The following is a 22,774-nucleotide window of genomic DNA, read 5'->3' as shown; positions in this document are numbered from 1 at the left end:
CTCTCTGCAGGAATCCATAGGCTTGCCTCCCCCTTTCTATAATCTCATCATCGCTTTTTTCTACTATCTTCTATTAAACTCTTCAGGTATTTGAAACTGTCCACTTTCTCTAACACCTGCCATCTAATACTTAAATCCATTGCTATTCCCATCTGTTTCCTCATGGTGTCCATCACTTCACACTCATTTGCATTAAATTTCAATCCATATTGCACCACCACTTCCACCATACATTTACACTTTCTTGTACCTCTGCTTCTCTGTATCCCCCTACCATTAAATCATCACTGATTTTATGTTTGTATTTTCTATTCATGCTTTCACTTCTTCCATTATCTCATCCATAATGGTCATGAAAAGTAGTGGAGGTTGTGCATTCCCTAGTTCATTTTTCTGTTGAAACCATTCTGTCTTTTCTCCTCCAACTTTTCCACAACTCGCACTCCCCTGGTATAGTCCCTTTATTCTTTCCAATCAGCCTTCCAATTCTCCAGATCTTACTTCAGATTTGTAAGATATTTTTACAACATTTCTTAGACAAACCACATTAGTTCACAAGAGATATGCAGAGGTCTGATTTGATGTGACAATTGGGTTGTGTAGACATCGACTAGTTCTTCTAAGAAATTCATCAATGGGGTAGGTGAAGTTGGCAATCAATACATTTATTACTGAATAATGGACACTTTTCTGGACCAACACAAGTGACTTTAAATTGTTATGTAGGTTATTCTTATTTTTAATACTAATTTTATGGAGTGAGTTGCTGGTTTGAAAGAGATGCTTCATGGATGACAAATTTCATATAGGAATAAACATTTTGGCAGGCAGTAATTGGTATTCAGTTCCTTGAACAGATCTCTTCACGATCTTTAATTCACACCACAAATAATTCATATTACACACTTTTATAAACTGTAGCTGAACTAGGTATGTTACACCAAAATATTATTCCATATTATAAAGTGAAAGTAAGCAAAATGTGCTCATTTTTCTAAAAACTATCATTATGCATCATCTGCATTGCCAATAAAGATTTGTTTAGTTGTTTCAGGAGTTCTGTGGAAAGGTCCACAAAACTATATTTGTCATAAAGTTGTAACCCCCAAGACTTCAGCACTTTCAACCTGTACTATTTGTTTGTCAGTATATGTTGGGTAGCAATCTCTTACAAATTCTGAGTTGCATGTAGCTTGTCCTTCTGAAATTAAGTGGCAAAGCTTAGTTAGATACCATTTATTAATTTACATGACAAAGTCATTAGTAGATCTTTCTGAAATGGAACTTCATTTGCTATTTATTTCCATGTTTGTATTATTAAAAAACCCAACCTTATAATGTTAGTGATGAATGATTGTGAATATAGGCTTACACAAGAAAATATAAGAGCCCTATGATAACTTGTAGAACAGTACATGTAAATGGTCAATAGTTGCATGATGACTGATAATTTAATATGGGCCTGTTGCCTGCTGAACCACCTTACTTCCTTGTAGGCAGATGAATTTTGTACAGTTTTGCAGAAGTTCATTTGGTGCCATATAATATTCTAAAATAACGAACAAGGTATTGTGATTTTCACTATCAAAGGTCTCTGACAGATCACAGAATATAACAGTAGCCTTTAATTTACAGTGTAATGAATTAGGTCCATTCTCACTTTAGGTCTAAATAGCCTTTTCTCAATAATGGAGCCCCTCAGAAATTCAAATAGTGACTTTGAAATTATATTATTTGAAACTTTTTGTATATTAGCATTTCTAAAATTATTGAGAATGCTGGCAAAATTGAAATTCAAGGAAGTTTAATGGTATATCCTTACCTCCTTTTTGATAAGCCTGTTAGCGAAGATAGGTGGCTGCCACGAGGATGACCCGGTTTTGATTCCTGATACTGTTTGAATTTTTGATTGGTAGGATGACTTGTGCAGGGTACACACAGCATTGTGAGGACAATTGAGGAGTTACTTGATAGAGCAGTAGTGACTCTGTGGTCCAGAAAGCCTGCAAAACAGCCAGGAGAGTGATTTTCTGACCATATGCCCCTCTATACCATGTATGCATGATACCACGAGATGGAGAATGACAAAATGGCCTGTAAGCATCTCATGGCCTAGGTGAGGAGTACAGTCTTTCTTGGTCTAGTGGTAAAGCAACCCCCCCCCCCCCCCCCCCAATGAACCTTGGACCTTGCCATTGGTGGGGAGACTTCGGTGCCTCAGCGACAGATAGCCGTACCGTAGGTTCAGCCACAATGGATGGGTATCTGTTGAGAGGCCAGACAAACATATGGTTCCTGAAGAGGGGCAGCAGCCTTTTCAGTAGTTGCAAGGGCAACAGTCTGGATGATTGACTGATCTGGCCTTGTAACATTAACCAAAACGGCCTTGCTGTGCTGGTACTGCGAACGGCTGAAAGCAAGGGGAAACTACAGCCGTAATTTTTCCCGAGGGCATGCAGCTTTACTGTATGATTAAATGATGATGGCGTAAAATATTCCGGAGGTAAAATAGTCCCCCATTCGGATCTCTGGGCGGGGACTACTCAAGAGGATGTCATTATCAGGAGAAAGAAAACTGGCATTCTACGGATCGGAGCGTGGAATGTCAGACCCCTTAATTGGGCAGGTAGGTTAGAAAATATAAAAAGGGAAATGGATAGGTTAAAGTTGGATATAGTGGGAATTAGTGAAGTTAGATGGCAGGAGGAACAAGACTTCTGGTCAGGTGAATACAGGGTTATAAATACAAAATCAAATAGGGGTAATGCAGGAGTAGGTTTAATAATGAATAGGAAAATAGGAATGCGGGTAAGCTACTACAAACAAGATAGAGAACACATTATTATGGCCAAGATAGATTCAAAGGCCACACCTACAGCAGTAGTACAAATTTATATGCCAACTAGCTCTGCAGATGACGAAGAAATTGAAGAAATGTATGATGAAATAAAAGAAATTATTCAGATAGTGAAGGGAGATGAACATTTAATAGTCATGGGTGACTCGAATTCGGCAGAAGCAAAAGGGAGAGAAGGAAATGTAGCAGGTGAATATGGACTGGGGCAAAGAAATGAAAGAGGAAGCCGCCTGGTAGAATGTTGCACAGAGCACAACTTAATCATAGGTAACACTTGGTTCAAGAATCATAAAAGAAGGCTGTATACATGGAAGAAGCTTGGAGATACTGACAGGTTTCAGATTGGTTATATAATGGTAAGACAGAGATTTAGGAACCAGGTTTTAAATTGTAAGACATTTCCAGGGGCAGATGTGGACTCTGACCACAATCTATTGGTTACGACCTGTAAGTTAAAACTGAAGAAACTGCAAAAAGGTGGGACTTTAAGGAGATGGGACATGGATAAACTAAATTAACCAGAGGTTGTACAGAGTTTCGGGGAGAGCATAAGGGAGCAATTGACAGGAATGGGGGAAATACATACAGTAGAAGAAGAATGGGTAGCTTTGAGGGATGAAGTAGTGAAGGCAGCAGAGGATCAAGTAGGTAAAAAGACGAGGGCTAGAAGAAATCCTTGGGTAACAGAAGAAATATTAAATTTAATTGATGAAAGGAGAAAATATAAAAATACAGTAAATGAAGCAGGCAAAAAGGAATACAGATCTCATTTTTGAGACCGACAGGAAGTGCAAAATGGCTAAGCAGGGATGGCTAGAGGACAAATGTAAGGATGTAGAGGCTTATCTCACTAGGGGTAAGATAGATACTGCCTACAGGAAAATTAAAGAGACCTTTGGAGATAAGAGAACCACTTGTATGAACATCAAGAGCTCAGATGGAAACCCAGTTCTAAGCAAAGAAGGGAAAGCTCCCTTCCCTACAGCCTAGGTATTCGTGGCAAACGTATCTGCTCCAGTGACGAATCCCTCAACAATTACACCAATAACCTGACCAGTGCTTTCCTCTCCCGCAACTATCCTGCAGACCTTGTCCACAAACAGATCTCCCGAGCAATACATTCCTCCCCGTCCAACAACAATATTCCTACCCTCAGACCACACAGAAGCATCCCCCTTGTCACCCAATATTATCCTGGCCTCAAATACATCAATAAATTACTCCGCCAGGGTAAATTAAACAACCTCACTCCCATTTACTTTTCAGTCTTCTCCTCTTTCCCTTTCCTCTTTAGCCATTCATGCATATTTCCATCCTACATCTTTATACTATACACCTCTTTACTTCTGTATGCATCCTGTTTGGTTTGAAGCTGGCACAGTACCTGCAGTAGAATATCTTTGGCTTCCCTCTGACAGCCATGCCTCCATCCTTGCTACCTGCCCTGTTTTCCTTTCCCTGTTGCTTCATAACCTGGGTTGTGAGTACTAAATCCACTTTCCCTTCTTCCCTTTCTTTCCCCTCTCTCCTCCCTGATGAAGGAACATTTATTCCAAAAGCTAGGAACTTAAATTTTCGGTTGTTTTTTGTGTTTCTATCTGCTGTACTGAGCTGAGGTAAGTACTGGCCAGCCCCTCTATCTCTTTGTTAGGAGTATATAGAGGGTCTATACAAGGGCGATGTACTTGAGGACAATTTTATAGAAATGGAAGAGGATGTAGATGAAGATGAAATTGGAGATACGATACTGCGTGAAGAGTTTCACAGAGCACTGAAAGACCTGAGTCGAAATAAGGGCCCCGGAATAGACAACATTCCATTGGAACTACTGACGCCCTCGGGAGAGCCAGTCATGGCAAAGCTCTACCATCTGGTGAGCAAGATGTATGAGACAGGCGAAATACCCCCAGACTTCAAGAAGAATATAATAATTCCAATCCCAAAGAAAGCAGGTGTTGACAGATGTGAAAATTACCGAACTATCAGTTTAATAAGTCACAGCTGCAAAATACTAACATGTATTCTTTACAGACGAATGGAAAAACTGGTAGTAGCTGACCTTGGGGAAGATCAATTGGATTCTGTAGAAATATTGGAACACGTGAGGCAATACTGACCTTATGACTTATCTTAGAAGAAAGATTAAGGAAGGGCAAACCTACATTTCTAGCATTTGTAGACTTAGAGAAAGCTTTTGACAATGTTGACTGGAATATCCTCTTTCAAATTCTAAAGGTGGCAAGGGTAAAATACAGGGAGCAAGAGGCTATTTACAATTTGTACAGAAACCAGATGGCTGTTATAAGAGCCCAGGGGCATGAAAGGGAAGCTGTGGTTGGGAAGGGAGTGAGACAGGGTTGTAGCCTCTCCCTGGTGTTATTCAATCTGTATATTGAGCAAGCAATAAAGGAAACAAAAGAAAAGTTTGGAGTAGGTATTAAAATCCATGGAGAAGAAATAAAAACTTTGAGGTTCGCCGATGGCATCGTAATTCTGTCAGAGACAGCAAAGGGCTTGGAAGAGCAGTTGAACGGAATAGATAGTGTCTTGAAAGGAGGATATAAGATGAACATCAACAACAGCAAAACAAGGATAATGGACTGTAATCGAATTAAGTGGGATGGTGGTGAGGGAATTGGATAAGGAAATGAGACACTTAAAGTAGTAAATGAATTTTGCTATTTTGGGAGCAAAATAACTGATGAGAGTCGAAGTAGAGAGGATATAAAATGTAGACTGGCAATGGCAAGGAAAGTTTTCTGAAGAACATAAATTTGTTAACATCGAGTATAGATTTAAGTGTCAGGAAGTCATTTTTGAAAGTATTTGTATGGAGTGTAGCCGTGTGTGGAAGTGAAATGTGGACGATAAATAGTTTGGACAAGAAGAGAATAGAAGCTTTTGAAATGTGGTGCTACAGAAGAATGCTGAAGATTAGATGGGTAGATCACATAACTAATGAGGAGGTATTGAATAGGATTGGGGATAACAAAAATTTGTGGCACAAGTTGACTAGAAGAAGGGATCAGTTGCTTGGATATGTTCTGAGGCATCGAGGGAACACCAATTTAGTATTGGAGGGCAGTTTGGAAGCTAAAAATCATAGAGGGAGACCAAGAGATGAATACACTAAGGAGATTCAGAAGGATGTAGGTTACGGTAGGTACTCGGAGATGAAGAAGCTTGCACAGGATAGAGTAGCATGGAGAGCTGGATCAAAGCAGTCTCAAGACTGAAGACCACAGCAACGACAGCAACAACAACAACAACAACAATGACTGGTAAAGCACATGCCTGGAAACAGAGGTTGTGGCATTGAATCCTGTTCGGACCATGGACTTCACCTCTTAATGATTCGGAGAGCCATCAGAAACAATACTAGGTTCTGGTACCACATTGAACCGTAGGTCCCTTTCACTGATCGGGCAATTAGAGTACATTTGGTACATGAAAGTTGCCGAAGTGGTGTCCAGTTGGCTCAAGATACTCCGGTAGATTAGTATTTCTTGATTTCTGAAAAGCATATGACTCTGCAGCACATCCACACTTATTATCAAAAGTAGAATTATGTGGGGTACCAAGAGAAATTTGTGATTGGACTGAGGATTTTTTTGAAGGAGGGTGCAACAAGTTATCTTGGGTGTAGAGTCAACAAGTGTAGAAGTAACTTAGTGCATGCCCCAGGAAAGTATGTTGGGAACTTGCTATTCATGATGGATATTAAGGACCTGGCAGACAATGTTAATAGTAACCTCAAACTTTACACAAATGATGTAGTCATCAGTAACAAAATACTGTAAGGAAGAAGCTGCACCAATATTCAGTCACATCTTTATAAGGTTTCAGAGTGATGCATAGAATGATGCCACAGGATAGTGGATGAATGGAAATGAGTGATGTACCATGCTATACCATGGGGCAATCAGATAGAGGGTGAGCAGGCAAATGCCTGTAGTAAGTTACCTACCATCATGTGTAGTGCCAACAGTGAAGTATGGGATCATTTTATGTGGTGAGGGTGTGGTCCCATGAACCCAATGGAATGCTTTTGTATGGGCTAGAACAGCATCTTCACTCTAGATCCTGTGTCCAAGATTGTTACTTTGTCTGTTTTTGGCTTGTGAGGAAGAATGAGCTGCCATTCCTCAACACAGTCATTCAGATACCTCATTGAAAGTGTCCCCAGAGGAGCTCAAGGAATTGTAAAGGCAAAGGTTGAACACGTCCCATATTATGGTTCACTGTGAGGTGTCTGGGTGCTTTTGATCAAATAGTGTACTGCCTAAGGTGGGTGAGTGGTGCAATATCAATGTGAGAGGATAATGGGGAGGATATTTCTCATTTTAGGACATGACGTGAGGTAGTTGAAATCCTGGTGGAGAACATGATGCCATTACTCCAGTCATGGGTAGTACTGAGTCATGAGAGGGGTGCTCCTTTGTGGCTGGACAGTAGGTATATGGAGGATGGTAAGTGATGGAGAGACAGGCGGAGGAAGGGGGGGGGGGGGTAATTTTAATCTGCAAATGCCTCATTGAGACCCTTGGGATATTTTGTATGGGCTGTTTGTTACTACAGGTGTGACTGCCATGGATGGCTGGGGTGTATGGAAGGGTCTTCTTATTATAGAATGGATGGCAGATGTCAAAGTGGACATATTATTGATGGTCGGTAGGCCTGAAGTGAATGGAGGTACTGAGCTAGTCGGGCTGAAGAGGACCAGATGAAGAGAATTGTGAAATTGTTGAGATTCTGCAGGAATGCGGACAAGGCACCCTCACCCTCTGCCCAGGCCATGGAGATGTCATTGATGATTCTGAAACAAGTGAGAGGTTTGAGATTCCAGGATCCTAGAAAGGATTCTTCTAGATGTCCAAAGGACATAGGATGGTGCCATGCGGACACCCATTACTGTTGCGAGACTTTAATCGTAGGTGATGTCTTGAAAGGAGAAGTAATTGTGGATGAGGATATAGTGTCTCATGGTGACCAGGATGAAGTGGAGGTCGTAGGATTGGAGTCAGTTGGGTAGCATTCAATAATGACGAAGTCATAGGCATTTGGCTGGTTACTGTATAGAGAAGGTGGCATCAGCAGTTATAAGCAGGGCACTGTGTGGTAAACAATCAGTAATGGTGGAGAGTTAGTGGAGGAAATGGTTAGCGTCTTTTGTATAGGAGAGTAGGCTATATGTAATAATCTGACAGTAATGGTATACAAGGTCTGAGAGTTACACATGCAACGGTCTCCAAATGTACAACCTCCTTCCTGGTTGACATGAGTAACTGTGTCCTCACTCACAATTACTTTTCCTTTTAAGCAAATCACCTGCAGACAAATCTGTTGACAACAGTGGGAACCAGCATGGCATCAATCAATGCTGATCTATTCATATGCCATCTAGAGGAATCCTTCCTAGCCGCCAAGAATCCCAAACCCCTCATCTGGTTCAGATTCACTGATAACATCTTCATGATCTGGGCTGAAGGTGAGGACACCCTATCCACACTGCTTCAGAACCTCAAGTACTTCTTTCTTATTTGCTTTATGTTGTCCTCCTCAGCCCAACAAGTCACCTTCCTCAGAGCCAACCTCTACCTAAAGGATAGCTCCATCAGTACCTCCGTCCATATGAAGCCCACTAGCTACCAACAGTATTTCCACTTGGACAGTCGCCACCAACTCCATGTCGAGAAGCCCTTTGTATTCATCCTAGCCACTTGTAGTCATCACATCTTTAGCAGTGAGCAGTCCCTCTCCATATATGCCAAGGGTCTCACAGACTAAAATTACCCTTCCCACCTTGTCCAGAAACAGATCTCTCTGTCACCTACCATTTCTCACATACTCTCTGACAGGTCACATAGGAGGATCCACTCCCCCCCCACCCCCACCCCCTCTTGTGACCCATGATTGGAGCAACTGTGTCACATTCTCTACCAGTGATTTGCCTACCTCTTGTCATCCCCTGAAATGAGAAATATCCTCTCCACCATCCTCCCTATCCCTCCCACAGTAGTATTCCACCACTTGTCACCATGTGCAATAAAATATCATTACCTGTCCCTACTCCTCCCCTGCTCCCAGCCCATTGCCCCATGCCTCATATTCTTGCAATAGACCTAGATGCAAGATCTATCACATACATCCTCCCACTACCATATACTCCAGTCCCTTCACAGGCATCTCCTACATCGCCAAAGGCAGGGTCACCTGTGAAATCAGCCATGTTATCCACCAACATAATTGCAACCACTGTATGGCTTTCTATATGGGCATGCTGTCTGTCCACATGAATGGCTACTAAAAACTGTGACCATAAAACAACTGGACCAACGAGTTGCTGAACATGATGACTAACATGATGTACTCACCTGTTTAACGACTGCTTCACAAGATGTACTCAATTTTTTAACAACAGCTTCACAGCATGTGCCATCTGCATTCTTCCCACCAACACCAAATTTCTTAGTTGCACTGGTGGGAACACTCTCTGCAACATATCCTTCATTTGTGCAGCCCTTTGTTAGTTCCTGGCCTCCAACTGGTTCTACCCCCTTCCCTGCCTTCACTTCTGCCAAACACATGCCTTCTGTCTGCCAGTGTACCTACATGGGCCTTACCCTTCTCTACTTTTCTCATCTCCCATTTGCTTCCACTTCTCACCCTCCCCTCCCCCCACTCCCTTCCAACTCCTTCTCTTCACCAGCACTGCTTTTGGTACTGCACCTAGTAGCCCACTGTCCTGTTCCAGCCATGTCCCTGCATGCTCTCGGGTAGGACTATCATTTTGCTGCTCACCCATATCCTGCTCTCCCTTTCTCTTCATGCTCCATTACCCCATGCCTCTTCTGTACTATCATGATCCACCAGAGTCAAGAGTGTTTCAAATATGTCATTAGAGTACAATAACTCTCATGGAATTTGCTGTAAATAGTGTATTGTGGTTCAGAGGAGTAATAGTTTCAGTGATTACAATACTATAAGAAAAACTTACCACTGAGTTGGATGACACAGTAGTTAGTACACTGGAGTTGCATTTGGGAGGACAACAGTTCAAACCTGTTTCCAGCCATCCAGATTTAGGTTTTCAATGATTTCCCTAAATTGCTCCAGGCAAATTCTGGGATGATTTCTACAAAAAGGCATGACCAATTTCGTTCTTGTGCTCCATCTCTAATGGCCTCATTGTTGATGGGATGTTAAACCCACCTTACTTCCTGCCTTTGTAAAACTTACCTTTATTAAAACTGACTTTAGCTCAAATGGAGGGAAAATAAAGTACCGGCGAAACTCTTGCCTGATGATACACAAGGCAGTGTATAATGATTCATGTTGAATGTTACTCAAGTTCCTTCTGCCTGGTCGATTGATGAATGAATGCGAAATTTTTATGTTTAACAAAATTTATTCACGTTAATTGACATCTGAGCTGCACACTTGTCATGTAGACTTCACTGATCTCTTTGACTTCCAAAAGTAACGTCAAAACTGATCTGCCGGAGCATTGCTTTATAGGGAGTTTTAACAATAGCTTCCAAAATAAAGCATTATTATTTTTTTACAATTTTGATGTTACAATTAAACTTCACAAAACTTAAAGAAACTGAAGTTACAGCCAAATAAGGTATAAAACACAATATTGAATGACAGATTTTTGTAGTAATATCTTTAGTTTTCCATAAGAAAATCATTCTGAACTTTAGTTACAATAATGTCTCTGATATTATCTTTGTTGTGTAATTAATTACAGTTTCAGTTTGGTTACTAATATTCAATGTCAGTATAGAGCTTGTGCTTTATCTGATTACATACATATAATGCACAAATAAGGCCACAAATTCTGGGAATAGGAAAACCTGGAGATGTATAAAATTGGAGAGCTAATTAGAAATGTAATTACAAAGAATATTAATTACAGAGAAAGACATAAAAATAAATAACAAATAAAAATACATGGCTTGGTAATAACTTTTAAGCTATTTCTAAGATAGTGAGGTCTTCTGTTACTGGGCTTTTAGATTACCATTTTGTTCATTAGAAGCAAATTATTTTTCATTCTAACAGCTCTCCAGTATTTAGTTATTTATTTCTAAGGGCTTATTACTTCAATTGCTTGGCTAGTTACTTAATTTAGTATATGTACATAATTTTATCAATGACAACAATCCCATGATAGTTATGACAACACACACCCTTCCAGAACATTCCACATGCCTTTGCAATGAATATCAAGGTTTTTTATCAAATAGGACAGAATGATACATATAAAGACACACATAAAAGGCCTTAGGAAGCACTGAATTGTCTGATATCTACCTTGATGCATATAAGAAAAGGTGATATGATACGAATTTTGGGGAAGGCTGTATCATTATGTGTGGACAGGTGAGGAAATTAAATCCGAAAGGAAACTGAAAAGTTACTTCTGTCAAAATCCTTCCAGTGAACTGTAGAATTCTTATTTAGAAATTTGGAGCTCGTCTAGTGGAAAATAATAAATATTTTTAAGGGCATAAAAAAGTGTGTAAGCAGTCTACGTTTGGCCATATTTAAATGTAGATAAATGTAATAGGTTGAAATTTTGGTGTATTACGGAAATGAAATGCACAGCTAGCTAACTAACTAACTCTGAAAACATCCGAAAATTAGAGAAACTTTAAATTTGTATATCTGCCTGCCCTGTACCAGTTGTTCATTTGTTGGTGGCTGCCCAAAGTATTATTTTAGTAAACTTGTTTCCATTTCTCTCTCTTATCATTTGCACTGAGTGACATCTATTTAAGGGAGATCAAATTTTATACAGATAAATTAGGGAACCTTCCATTATTTAAAAGGCCAATTTCTTTCATTATATTTTTCAAACATTATTTGTCCTTATGGTCTGCAGTTACTTTGCTTAATGTGTCATTGATAATAAGTCTCTGTAGATATACACAACCTGTAGTTATTTCAGTCCTACAGAGAGCTTCTAAATGTCTCCTAAAAGAAACACACAATTTATTCACAGGAAAATAAGGCCCATGGTTCAGAGAAATTTAACAAATATGATACTGATACAACTATGCCAGAAATTATGCTGTGGAAGTCTTCTTCATTGCAACCTCCCCGTGATCTCTGGGCTTTTGCTACATTTCTGTCATGGGAACTGAATGGTATTGATGATAGAGTACTTCTTGCTCAGGCCAAGAGAAGTATAGTAGATACTGTCACAAGGTTTCGAGTTGAGCAAGAAATTCTGTGCAAGGCCCAAACATCTGGAAACCATGAAACTGAGGAAAGTAATATAAAAGAAGATGAGAAACCAGTAGAGGACACTGTGAGTACAGAAATGGAAACAAAGATGGAAATTCATTCTCCAGAAACTCCAGAGGATAAAGAAACAAAATCTAATGAAGAAAGTGAAGAAAGGAAGGACAAAATGGATGATATTCAGTCAGGTAATGAAGAGGAAGATGAGGAGGAGGATGAGGAGGAGAAGGAAGAGGAGGAGGAGAAGGAGAAGAAGAAGAAAGCAGATTGGGAAAAAGACAGTGATTGGGAGAGTTGTTGTGATGAAGACAAGAAAGGCCTGTCTGACCAAAGCCGCACAAGTAATAATGTGGAACTTGCAGATCCTAACAGTGATGAAAGTTTGAAGAAAGATGAAAAGAGTGTGTGTGGTGAATGAGAGGACTGTTGATGTGTTACTTTACACAGCTGCACAGGATCAATATGTGGCCAGAAGTAGAGGTAGCATTTGGAATTCTAGTAGCCAATGCACATTTTAAATATGTTTTCATATTTTCAGGCAGTGTTTTCTGTCTTCAGAATTGTTGAGAAATGGAGTAGAAGGAATGATGCATTTATGGAATGGAAATGTTCTGATTACAACCATTTAGGATATTTTCATGTAGTTGAATTACAGGCAAAACAATTGTTTTATTTCACCAGAGCTGGCCTTTTTAAAATAATGATTTTGACACCACTTTCAAAATAATCATTATTGCATGCTTAATGGTGACTGCTTCATCTACCATTCCATTATTTTACCTTTTCATTGTTGCATTGCAGAAAAATGCTTTGACATCATCTGAAGTGACTGTGTGCACTTCAGTGTGCACCGTGTCTGTCTTATAAAAATCTTTCTTATACATGTCTCAAAGCCAACAATGAAATTTTTGCTTCTTTTCTTTTCTGTTCTATTTTCTTTTTCCTTTTCGTTTTGATTTCTGAATGAAACTAGAGCAATATTTCAAAAGAAGTAATTCAGTATTTTTGTTTAGATACCTTTATTTTATGTTCTTATAAATGAGAAAAGAATGTGTTAATTCCTTTAATTATTGTGATATACTTAATGATATTCTTTGTCTTTAACAGACACGTTAGGTTTTGTGTAATCAAATTTGTGATTTATTGGTAAAAAATTCTACAATGAGTGCATATCTTAATATTTAATGAGTCAAAAGGTTGTTCTTATGTGCAGAACAACTTTGTTCACCAAGATAGATCTGACAATTTCTGCTTAGCTATGAAATACCTGTTGATAAATCAGGTGTTATTATTAGTTAGCTCCATGTGTAGTGTATGATAGTGGCTGCATGGAATGCAGATTGTAACATAATGGCTGTCATTTCCAAAATGGAAGAAAATTGTGTTCTCTGATTATTATACTGCTGTGTAATACTTTTCTTAAAGCTTCGTATTGTGTTAAAAGTGCCTAGAGGAATAATGTTTCCTCATATGCCTTTTGATATTTGTCTTTTTTTGTGAAATGTTAAATTTACCTCAGGCATAAAAAATAATTATCCCAATTGCTGCACTAAAAATAGATCTGAAGGTGACCATCTTCTGACACTGCATTTTCATTATAATCAAAATGTCTAAAACAACATTTCACATAATTAGATGGGAGCATAAGGGTGAGGGGGAATTGTTTTGTGTAACTCAACTGAAAGTGAGTAGTCTATTTATGAGACACTTGCAACTGCTGCGGATGGTAATTGTAGTACCACAATTTTTAAATTAAATATGATTGATAAAGGGTAGCATATTTATTGTCATCTTGATGAAGAAATTGTTAATCCAGTTAAACAAAAATTCTTTCTTTCTTCCATTTACTATGATTTCTCTTTGGAAGACATTGAAAACCTAGATGGTTCCACCTCAGGTTTGCTATTGTTTACTTCATGCGCATCAGGCTGGGGGATTCTTTTTCACTCTCAGATGTGTAAACTTCAAAAAAACTCAAATTGTTAGCTATACCTGTTGCTGTTTTTATTCTTTTGTGCTGTCAGTTGTAATGTTTATACACAGCATAATTAATTCATTTAGAATTTGAGCATAGTGCCAAAATTTAAAGTGATTATGATTTCTCTGATATTTGTTTATAATTGTATAGTGTAAATTTGTTTAATTTACTCAAAACTGATATTCTCACTATGGAACTCCCTTGAAAGAATATAAGTCTGAAATTTAAAGATTAACAGGTATGGCAAAGAGTTGGCACAACTGTTTTGCTGTTTTCAGTTTGTTGGTCACTTAAAGTTACTGTTTGCTACTGTTCTAACAAAATGAAGGATAAACTATTAGCCATTTTTGTACCTGATTATTGATGTTCTTAAAATGTTGCTGCTCAAAATAATTTATCTACTGATTATTTGTGAGAGAGGAGAAATATTTAATTTGGTTATTAAGTTGTACAGATAGTATTTAATTCTTCATTCTCCAAATTTACAACAATGTTGACACAGTTTCACATATTCTTATGCAAATTTCTTGTAAATTTGTAATCCGAAAAAAATAAAATAACATAGTGCGTGAATTTGGGATCTACCTGTAATGTTTCATAAAATTTTTAGATCATCTGAAACTGAGTGACAAGTCACACCACAGTCATTACAGACAAGCAAATTACTGTTAGAAGTTGAGTATATTTCAATATTTCACCCAGAAAAAAGAATAACACAGTTAGGCAACTTTTAATACCTTTTACAGAAATAGGCAGGGATTTATTTCCGAAGATATTGCATATGGAGAGAATAAAATTCAAGGAGAAAGCCTAAGCAGAATAAATTAAGAGGAACTTATCACTGTGCCCTTTATGAAGGCCCTTCCCATTTCATTCATGTATGGAGCATTGCTTAAATGCTTCCATCTGCACTGTAATTAATCTAATTTTGCATTCACATCATAAGTGTGATACATACACTGATGGAAAAAAAAAAAAATCGCAACACCAAGGAGGAGTAGTGGGGCATAAGCAAAGTTGGTAGACGTGTTTCTACATCTGAAAGATAATGATCATACCGATTTCACACCAATTGCATAAGAGTGGTACTATTAGCACCACTATGAGGATGGATATCAAGTTTACTTTAAATACACATTGTAATGGTTGAGACTGAATGTGGTGGGTTGGTTTAAGTCAAGAATGGCTTTAAGGTGAGAAGGGCACCTTTATCAGCACCTCACTGAGCTTGAATGAGGTCGGTTAACAGGGCTAGGAGAACATGGATGTTCTTTCTGAAATATTGCAGGAAGAATAGGAAGAAATGTATCCTCTGTACATAATTCCTGGCAGAGGTGATCATGAAAATGTATGGCCACAAGAAGACTGAGCCCCAGACAGCCACATGGCACTATTGAGAGGGAATAAGGTCATGTTCAGTTTATGCCTCTGCTGTGTTGTACTGCATCTGCAGCAGCAATTTGCACAGCAGTTGGCACAACAGTGACACATTGCACTGTTACAAACTGGTTATTTCAAGGACAGGTCTGAGGCACATGCCCTGTATCATGCATTCCATTGACCCCAAGTTGCTGCCATTTGCAGCTTTTGTGTTGTCAAGTGAGAGCTCATTGGAGGGTGAAGTGGAGGATCTGTTGTGTTTTTTGATGAAACCTGGTTCTGCCTTGGTACCAGTGATGGCTGTGTGTTGGTCAGGAGGAGGACAATTGAGGACCTCCTGCATGTTAGACACACTGGACCTACATATGGAGTTATGGTCTGGGGTACAATTTTGTATGACAGCAGGAGCTCTCTCATGATTATCCTATGCACCCTGATTGCAAATTTGTATGACAGTCTGGTGATTTGACCTGTTGTGCTGCCATGCATGAACAGCATTGCAGGGGATGTTTCCCAACAGGATAACACACCCCACATGCTCTACAGTGTGTTGACATTTTGTTCTGGCCTTCTTGCTCACCAGAAATGTCTTCAGTCAAGCAGATGTGGGACTTCATCAGTCGACAAATCCAGTTTGTTCCAAAACCAGCATTAATCGTCTCTGTACTGACCAACCAAGTGCAACAGGCATGGAACTCCAACCCACAAACTGACATCTATCATCTGTACAGCACAATCCATGCATGTTTGAATGTTTGCATTCAACATTCTGGCAGTTACACAAGTTACCAATGTACCAGCATTTCATATTTGCAATAGCTTATCTTTTGCTTACATTAACCTGTGCTTATGTAATGTTAATCACTTAAATGTATTACATAGACAAGTGTATTCCTAAATTTTTATTACTGTACATTAATTATTTTTGGTGTTGCTAATTTTTTATGTCATGTGGAGCTCCTCCCCCCATGAACCATGGACCTTGCCGTTGGTGGAGAGGCTTGCGTGCCTCAGCGATACAGATAGCCATACCGTAGGTTCAACCACAATGGAGGGATATCTATTGAGAGGCCAGACAAACATGTGGTTCCTGAAGAGGGGCAGCAGCCTTTTCAATAGTTGCAGGGGCAACAGTCTGGATGATTGACTGATCTGGCCTTGTAACATTAACCAAAACGGCCTTGCTGTGCTGGTACTGCGAACGGCTGAAAGCAAGGGGAAACTACAGCCGTAATTTTTCCCGAGGGCATGCAGCTTTACTGTATGATTAAATGATGATGGCGTAAAATATTCCGGAGGTAAAATAGTCCCCCATTCGGATCTCTGGGCGGGGACTACTCAAGAGGATGTCATTATCAGGAGAAAGAAAACTGGCATTCTACGGATCGGAGCGTGGAATGTCAGACCCCTTAATTGGGCAGGTAGGTTAGAAAATATAAAAAAGGGAAATGGATAGGTTAAAGTTGGATATAGTGGGAATTAGTGAAGTTAGATGGCAGGAGGAACAAGACTTCTGGTCAGGTGAATACAGGGTTATAAATACAAAATCAAATAGGGGTAATGCAGGAGTAGGTTTAATAATGAATAGGAAAATAGGAAAAGCTACTACAAACAAGATAGAGAACGCATTATTATGGCCAAGATAGATTCAAAGGCCATACCTACAGCAGTAGTACAAATTTATATGCCAACTAGCTCTGCAGATGACGAAGAAATTGAAGAAATGTATGATCAAATAAAATAAATTATTCAGATAGTGAAGGGAGATGAACATTTAATAGTCATGGGTGACTCGAATTCGGCAGAAGCAAAAGGGAGAGAAGGAAACGTAGTAGGTGAATATGGACTGGGGCAAAGAAATGAAAGAGGAAGCCGCCTGGTAGAATGTTGCACAGAGCACAACTTAATCATAGGTAACACTTGGTTCAAGAATCATAAAAGAAGGCTGTATACATGGAAGAAGCTTGGAGATACTGACAGGTTTCAGATTGATTATATAATGGTAAAACAGAGATTTAGGAACCAGGTTTTAAATTTTAAGACATTTCCAGGGGCAGATGTGGACTCTGAGCACAATCTATTGGTTATGACCTGTAAGTTAAAACTGAAGAAACTGCAAAAAGGTGGGACTTTAAGGAGATGGGACATGGATAAACTAAATTAACCAGAGGTTGTACAGAGTTTCGGGGAGAGCATAAGGGAGCAATTGACAGGAATGGGGGAAATAAATACAGTAGAAGAAGAATGGGTAGCTTTGAGGGATGAAGTAGTGAAGGCAGCAGACAATCAAGTAGGTAAAAAGACTAGGGCTAGAAGAAATCCTTGGGTAACAGAAGAAATATTGAATTTAATTGATGAAAGGAGAAAATATAAAAATACACTAAATGAAGCAGGCAAAAAGGAATACAGATCTCATTTTTGAGACCGACAGGAAGTGCAAAATGGCTAAGCAGGGATGGCTAGAGGACAAATGTAAGGATGTAGAGGCTTATCTCACAAGGGGGTAAGATAGATACTACCTACAGGAAAATTAAAGAGACCTTTGGAGATAAGAGAACCACTTGTATGAACATCAAGAGCTCAGATGGAAACCCAGTTCTAAGCAAAGAAGGGAAAGCAGAAAGGTGGAAGGAGTATATAGAGGGTCTATACAAGGGCGATGTACTTGAGGACAATATTATAGAAATGGAAGAGGATGTAGATGAAGATGAAATTGGAGATACGATACTGCGTGAAGAGTTTCACAGAGCACTGAAAGACCTGAGTCGAAATAAGGGCCCCGGAATAGACAACATTCCATTGGAACTACTGACGCCCTCGGGAGAGCCAGTCATGGCAAAGCTCTACCATCTGGTGAGCAAGATGTATGAGACAGGCGAAATACCCCCAGACTTCAAGAAGAATATAATAATTCCAATCCCAAAGAAAGCAGGTGTTGACAGATGTGAAAATTACTGAACTATCAGTTTAATAAGTTACAGCTGCAAAATACTAATGCGAATTCTTTACATATGAATGGAAAGACTGGTAGAAGCCAACCTCGGGGAAGATCAGTTTGGATTCTGTAGAAATGTTGGAACACGTGAGGCAATACTGACCTTACGACTTATCTTAGAAGAAAGATTAAGGAAGGGCAAACCTACATTTCTAGCATTTGTAGACTTAGAGAAAGCTTTTGACAATGTTGACTGGAATATTCTCTTTCAAATTCTGAAGGTGGCAGGGGTAATATACAGGGAGCTAAAGGCTATTTATAATTTGTACATAAACCAGATGGCTGTTATAAGAGCCCAGGGGCATGAAAGGGAAGCAGTGGTTGGGAAGGGAGTGAGACAGGGTTGTAGTCTCTCCTCGATGTTATTCAATCTGTATATTGAACAAGCAGTAAAGGAAACAAAAGAAAAATTTGGAGTAGGTATTAAAATCCATGGAGAAGAACTAAAAACTTTGAGGTTCGCTGATGGCATCGTAATTCTGTCAGACACAGCAAAGGGCTTGGAAGAGCAGTTGAACGGAATGGATAGTGTCTTGAAAGGAGGATAAAAGATGAACATCAACAAAAGCAAAACGAGGATAATGGAATGTATTCGAATTAAGTTGGGTGATGCTGAGGGAATCAGATTAGGGAATGAGACACTTAAAGTAGTAAAGGAGTTTTGCTATTTTGGGAGCAAAATAACTGATGATGGTCGAAGTAGTGAGGAAATAAAATGTAGACTGGCAATGGCAAGGAAAGCGTTGCTGAAGAAGAGAAATTTGTTAACATCGAGTATCGATTTAAGTGTTAGGAAGACATTTCTGAAAGTATTTGTATGGAGTGTAGCCATGTATGGAAGTGAAACATGGACGATAAATAGTTTGGACAAGAAGAGAATAGAAGCTTTTGAAATGTGGTGCTACAGAAGAATGCTGAAGATTAGATGGGTAGATGACATAACTAATGAGGAAGTATTGAATAGGATTGGGGAGAAGAGAAGTTTGTGGCCCAACTTGACCAGAAGAAGGGTTCGGTTGGTAGGATATGTTCTGAGGGATCAAGGGATCACCAATTTAGTATTGGAGGGCAGCATGGAGGGTAAAAATCATAGAGGGAGACCAAGAGATGACTACACTAAGCAGATTCAGAAGGATGTAGGTTGTAGTAGGTACTGGGAGATGAAGAAGCTTGCACAGGATAGAGTAGCATGGAGAGCTGCATCAAACCAGTCTCAGGACTGAAGACCACAACAACAATGTGGAGAATATTTTATTCCTAGAATCCTCGCTTAAAATTTAATTTTTAAACTTCAAGATTACACTTTTGCTGCATTGTTGGCATCTGTCTTAAAGAGTCTCAAAGTTCAGGGTTCTCAGTATCGCTGTGACCCTTCTCTTATGGACCCAACAAATGTGTTGACTACATGTGCTGCCTTTTTGGAAAAAATTGTGTCATGTAAGTATTTAGTAACCAATTTTCTTTATTTTCACAATGAAGTTCCACTGCACATCAGAGTGTGCACTGATTTGAAACTTGGCAGATGAAAATTGTCAGATCGAAACTCAAACCTGGAACTTCCACCATTCCACAATAGCTAGTCTTGCAAGGTATGCAGGAGGATTTCTGTGAAATTTAGAAGTTAGGAGAAGATGTACTGGTGGAATTAAATATGTGAGTAGTGCTTGGGCAGCTGAGTCACTAGAGCATTTAAAGCAAAAAGCTAAGGTCTCAGGCTCAAGTGCTGCTCTAGCATATAATTTCAGTCTGCCAGTAAGTGTAAATCTCTTTTTGAATTCTTCCTATCAATAAATCAGCAACTGGTGCCTGCTTTACCAACAGTTCATTTCCCTGCAATACCCTGGTATTTCTATGAGCTGGTCGATTCCAGTTGTGACTCATTGATATCGTAGTCTTGTCTCAGGATACTATGTTTTTTTTTTTTTTTTTTTTTTTTTTTTTTTTTGTAAAGATCACAAATGTACATTTCTGAACATTTAAAGTGAGTTGCAAGTCTGTGCACTACTTTGGAATATTATCACAATTTGACTAAATATTTGTGCAGCTTTTGAAACAGTGCTTTGGTACAAGTAACTGCATTATGGATACTTGAATGTTTTGTGTCTAATCATATCTGTTGAATGACACTGCTGTGTCATAGGCCAAATCAGTTAGCAGCTTCCATCATGTGACAATGTGTGCTGCACTGTCTCTGTTTGAAATTACTCTTTGAGTTGTGTTGACAAAAATGAACTATGTACACAAGCCTCATTTTCACGTTCATGATATATAACCTTCTTGTGAACATGTTTACTTTTACCTCCATTATACATGTGGCTGTGAGTATGATACCCTTTTGAGAAAAAGCTTCCTGATACAAGAATAACAGACAAACTATAGCCATGAGAGTGATGTAGTATATTTCTACAGCATCTGTTGGAGATGATCGTTTACAGTTCTACAGTTCCAAAGTTAGACATATTTTGCAATTTCCAAGACCATTAATCTGTTCAGTGTAATCAAACTTTTGTGTGCTGGTGTGCCTAATCGAATTTTTTTGTACCCTTCCATTTTATCTCAGAATGTATTTCTTTTGGCAGTTCTATCTAATGCACACATCACAAAGAACTGTCAAACAGCCTCACAAGTAACAAAAAGAAACACACAAATAATATACTTTTATCAGCCAAATGCAGTTAGCAACCATGTTACTCATTGACAACAGAAGGAAACAACATGTTTTGCTTCCTTATGTGATCTAATCATTCGTGAAAGTCCAGCTAAGGGTGACACTTACATTACTGCATTCTATAGTGCACTTTGGTAAGTTATTTGTGAATGTACCATGCCTTTATTACAGTGGATGGGATTTCCAGTAACAAAACAAAAAAAAGTATCCCTTGGATATCAAAACATTAATATTAAAAATTGATATGTGACACATCAAAGGATTACTATATAGATTCAGAGGCAAGTGTTAGAGTGTGAAGCTTCAGCCACTCTGTTCATTGATTTTCCTTGTAAGTAGTGGAATGTAAAAAGCAGAGGGGGAGCTGTTGCATTATAGAAATGGTAGTTGGACTCCATTATTAAATGGATAGAAATATTGCCTGTAATATTCAATGTTCTTGAAATAAAAGCACGTGCTCTCCAAGGAGCGAGTTTGACCGACTTTGTGAAGTGTTTTAAGCTGATGTTCCTTACCAACATTGTATGGAACTTTCCTTTGTTCATGGCTATTGAAGTTTTTATGTAATGTATTTATTTATGTATGCTACAGATGGAACAATATGGCTAGAATATGGAAACAAGAGGAAATGTGCATTTTAATAGGCTAACATGAGACTTTTACATGTGTCCATTTTCTTAAACATACTGTGTGGTTGGGGACCCAAATACAGCCAACTGAGCAAGGTGGTACAGTGACTAGCACATTGGACTCACATTCAGGAGACAATTGTTCAAACCTACATAATAGGCTGAATTGTTCGCCATGTTTTCCCCAACTCTAAGGACTCGAAAATGTTTTAATTGTGTGTGGTTAACCTGTGCATGCAACTTTGTACAATAAATGCCCTTCTCATATGACAGAAAAATTGAAATGTAATATTACACAGCTATAGAAATGTAGACTTGAAACTTGGGTGGTAGTTTGTAAATATTAAATGTACGAATTGACACAGAGAGCATGATCAGTTGTATGAAATTTTTAACTCAGTACCAATGTCTTCAAATAGGGGTGTTCTGCAGTAACAGCCTGTGACTAGTTTTTATCCAGTAAATGGTGTTTGCTTTTTAATCACACGTAGACACCTAAAGAAATGTGGCAGCTTTATTGTAAAGAGGGGGAAAGAAGTAGAGTTTCATGTCCATTGAAACGAATTTTTGTTAGTAGTTTCATTTGTTGCTTATTGAATTGTGCTCAAAACTGCGTTATTTGAAGGTTATGTTACTTGTGCAGGTTCCCTCACAATGATCAATCCGGTTTAAAAATATCTCAATTATTACTCATCCTAACATACCTATATAAGAAATGGGGTTAAGTACTGTTCAGTTTGTGTACATATGTTTGTGATAAGGAGATATAAATACATCACAATAAATAGTTTTATAGCACATCCCATGTGACGTGGACATTCTCTCTTGTGCAGTTGAATTTCCTGTCCGCATCTGCATCACCACTATCTGCTTTGTCCCATGTGAGGACGGGTGTGACTCGTGTAGCGGAATCTTCTAGGAGCCCATAGAGCTGCACTACCTGAAAGCCATGCTCCCAAAACTCTGCTGTATGAAAATAAAGGGCATTTCAGGGTACAGCCTCCGTTAAGGCTAC

At 38.9% G+C, this 22,774-nt stretch overlaps 1 protein-coding gene across 10 annotated transcripts in view; it reads left to right on the top strand.

Annotated features, from left to right (window-relative positions):
- LOC126355996 (DNA ligase 3) overlaps nt 1–22,774 on the top strand; it is a 538,466-nt gene that overhangs the window by 405,758 nt on the left and 109,934 nt on the right. For 8 of the 10 annotated variants that reach the window (XM_050006620.1, XM_050006621.1, XM_050006622.1 and 5 more), the window contains one exon: nt 11,868–15,060. The exons of the other annotated variants lie outside the window; for them this stretch is intronic. In XM_050006620.1, coding sequence (XP_049862577.1) covers nt 11,868–12,527 — 660 coding nt within the window. In that variant the 3' untranslated portion in view covers nt 12,528–15,060. Of the gene's footprint in view, nt 1–11,867; nt 15,061–22,774 lie in introns of those variants that run through there. 10 annotated transcript variants of the gene reach the window in all.

This window comes from Schistocerca gregaria, chromosome 3 (assembly GCF_023897955.1).
Source record: "Schistocerca gregaria isolate iqSchGreg1 chromosome 3, iqSchGreg1.2, whole genome shotgun sequence".
NCBI classification, from domain to species: Eukaryota; Metazoa; Arthropoda; class Insecta; order Orthoptera; family Acrididae; genus Schistocerca; species Schistocerca gregaria.
This window is presented reverse-complemented; position numbering and strand designations above follow the sequence as displayed.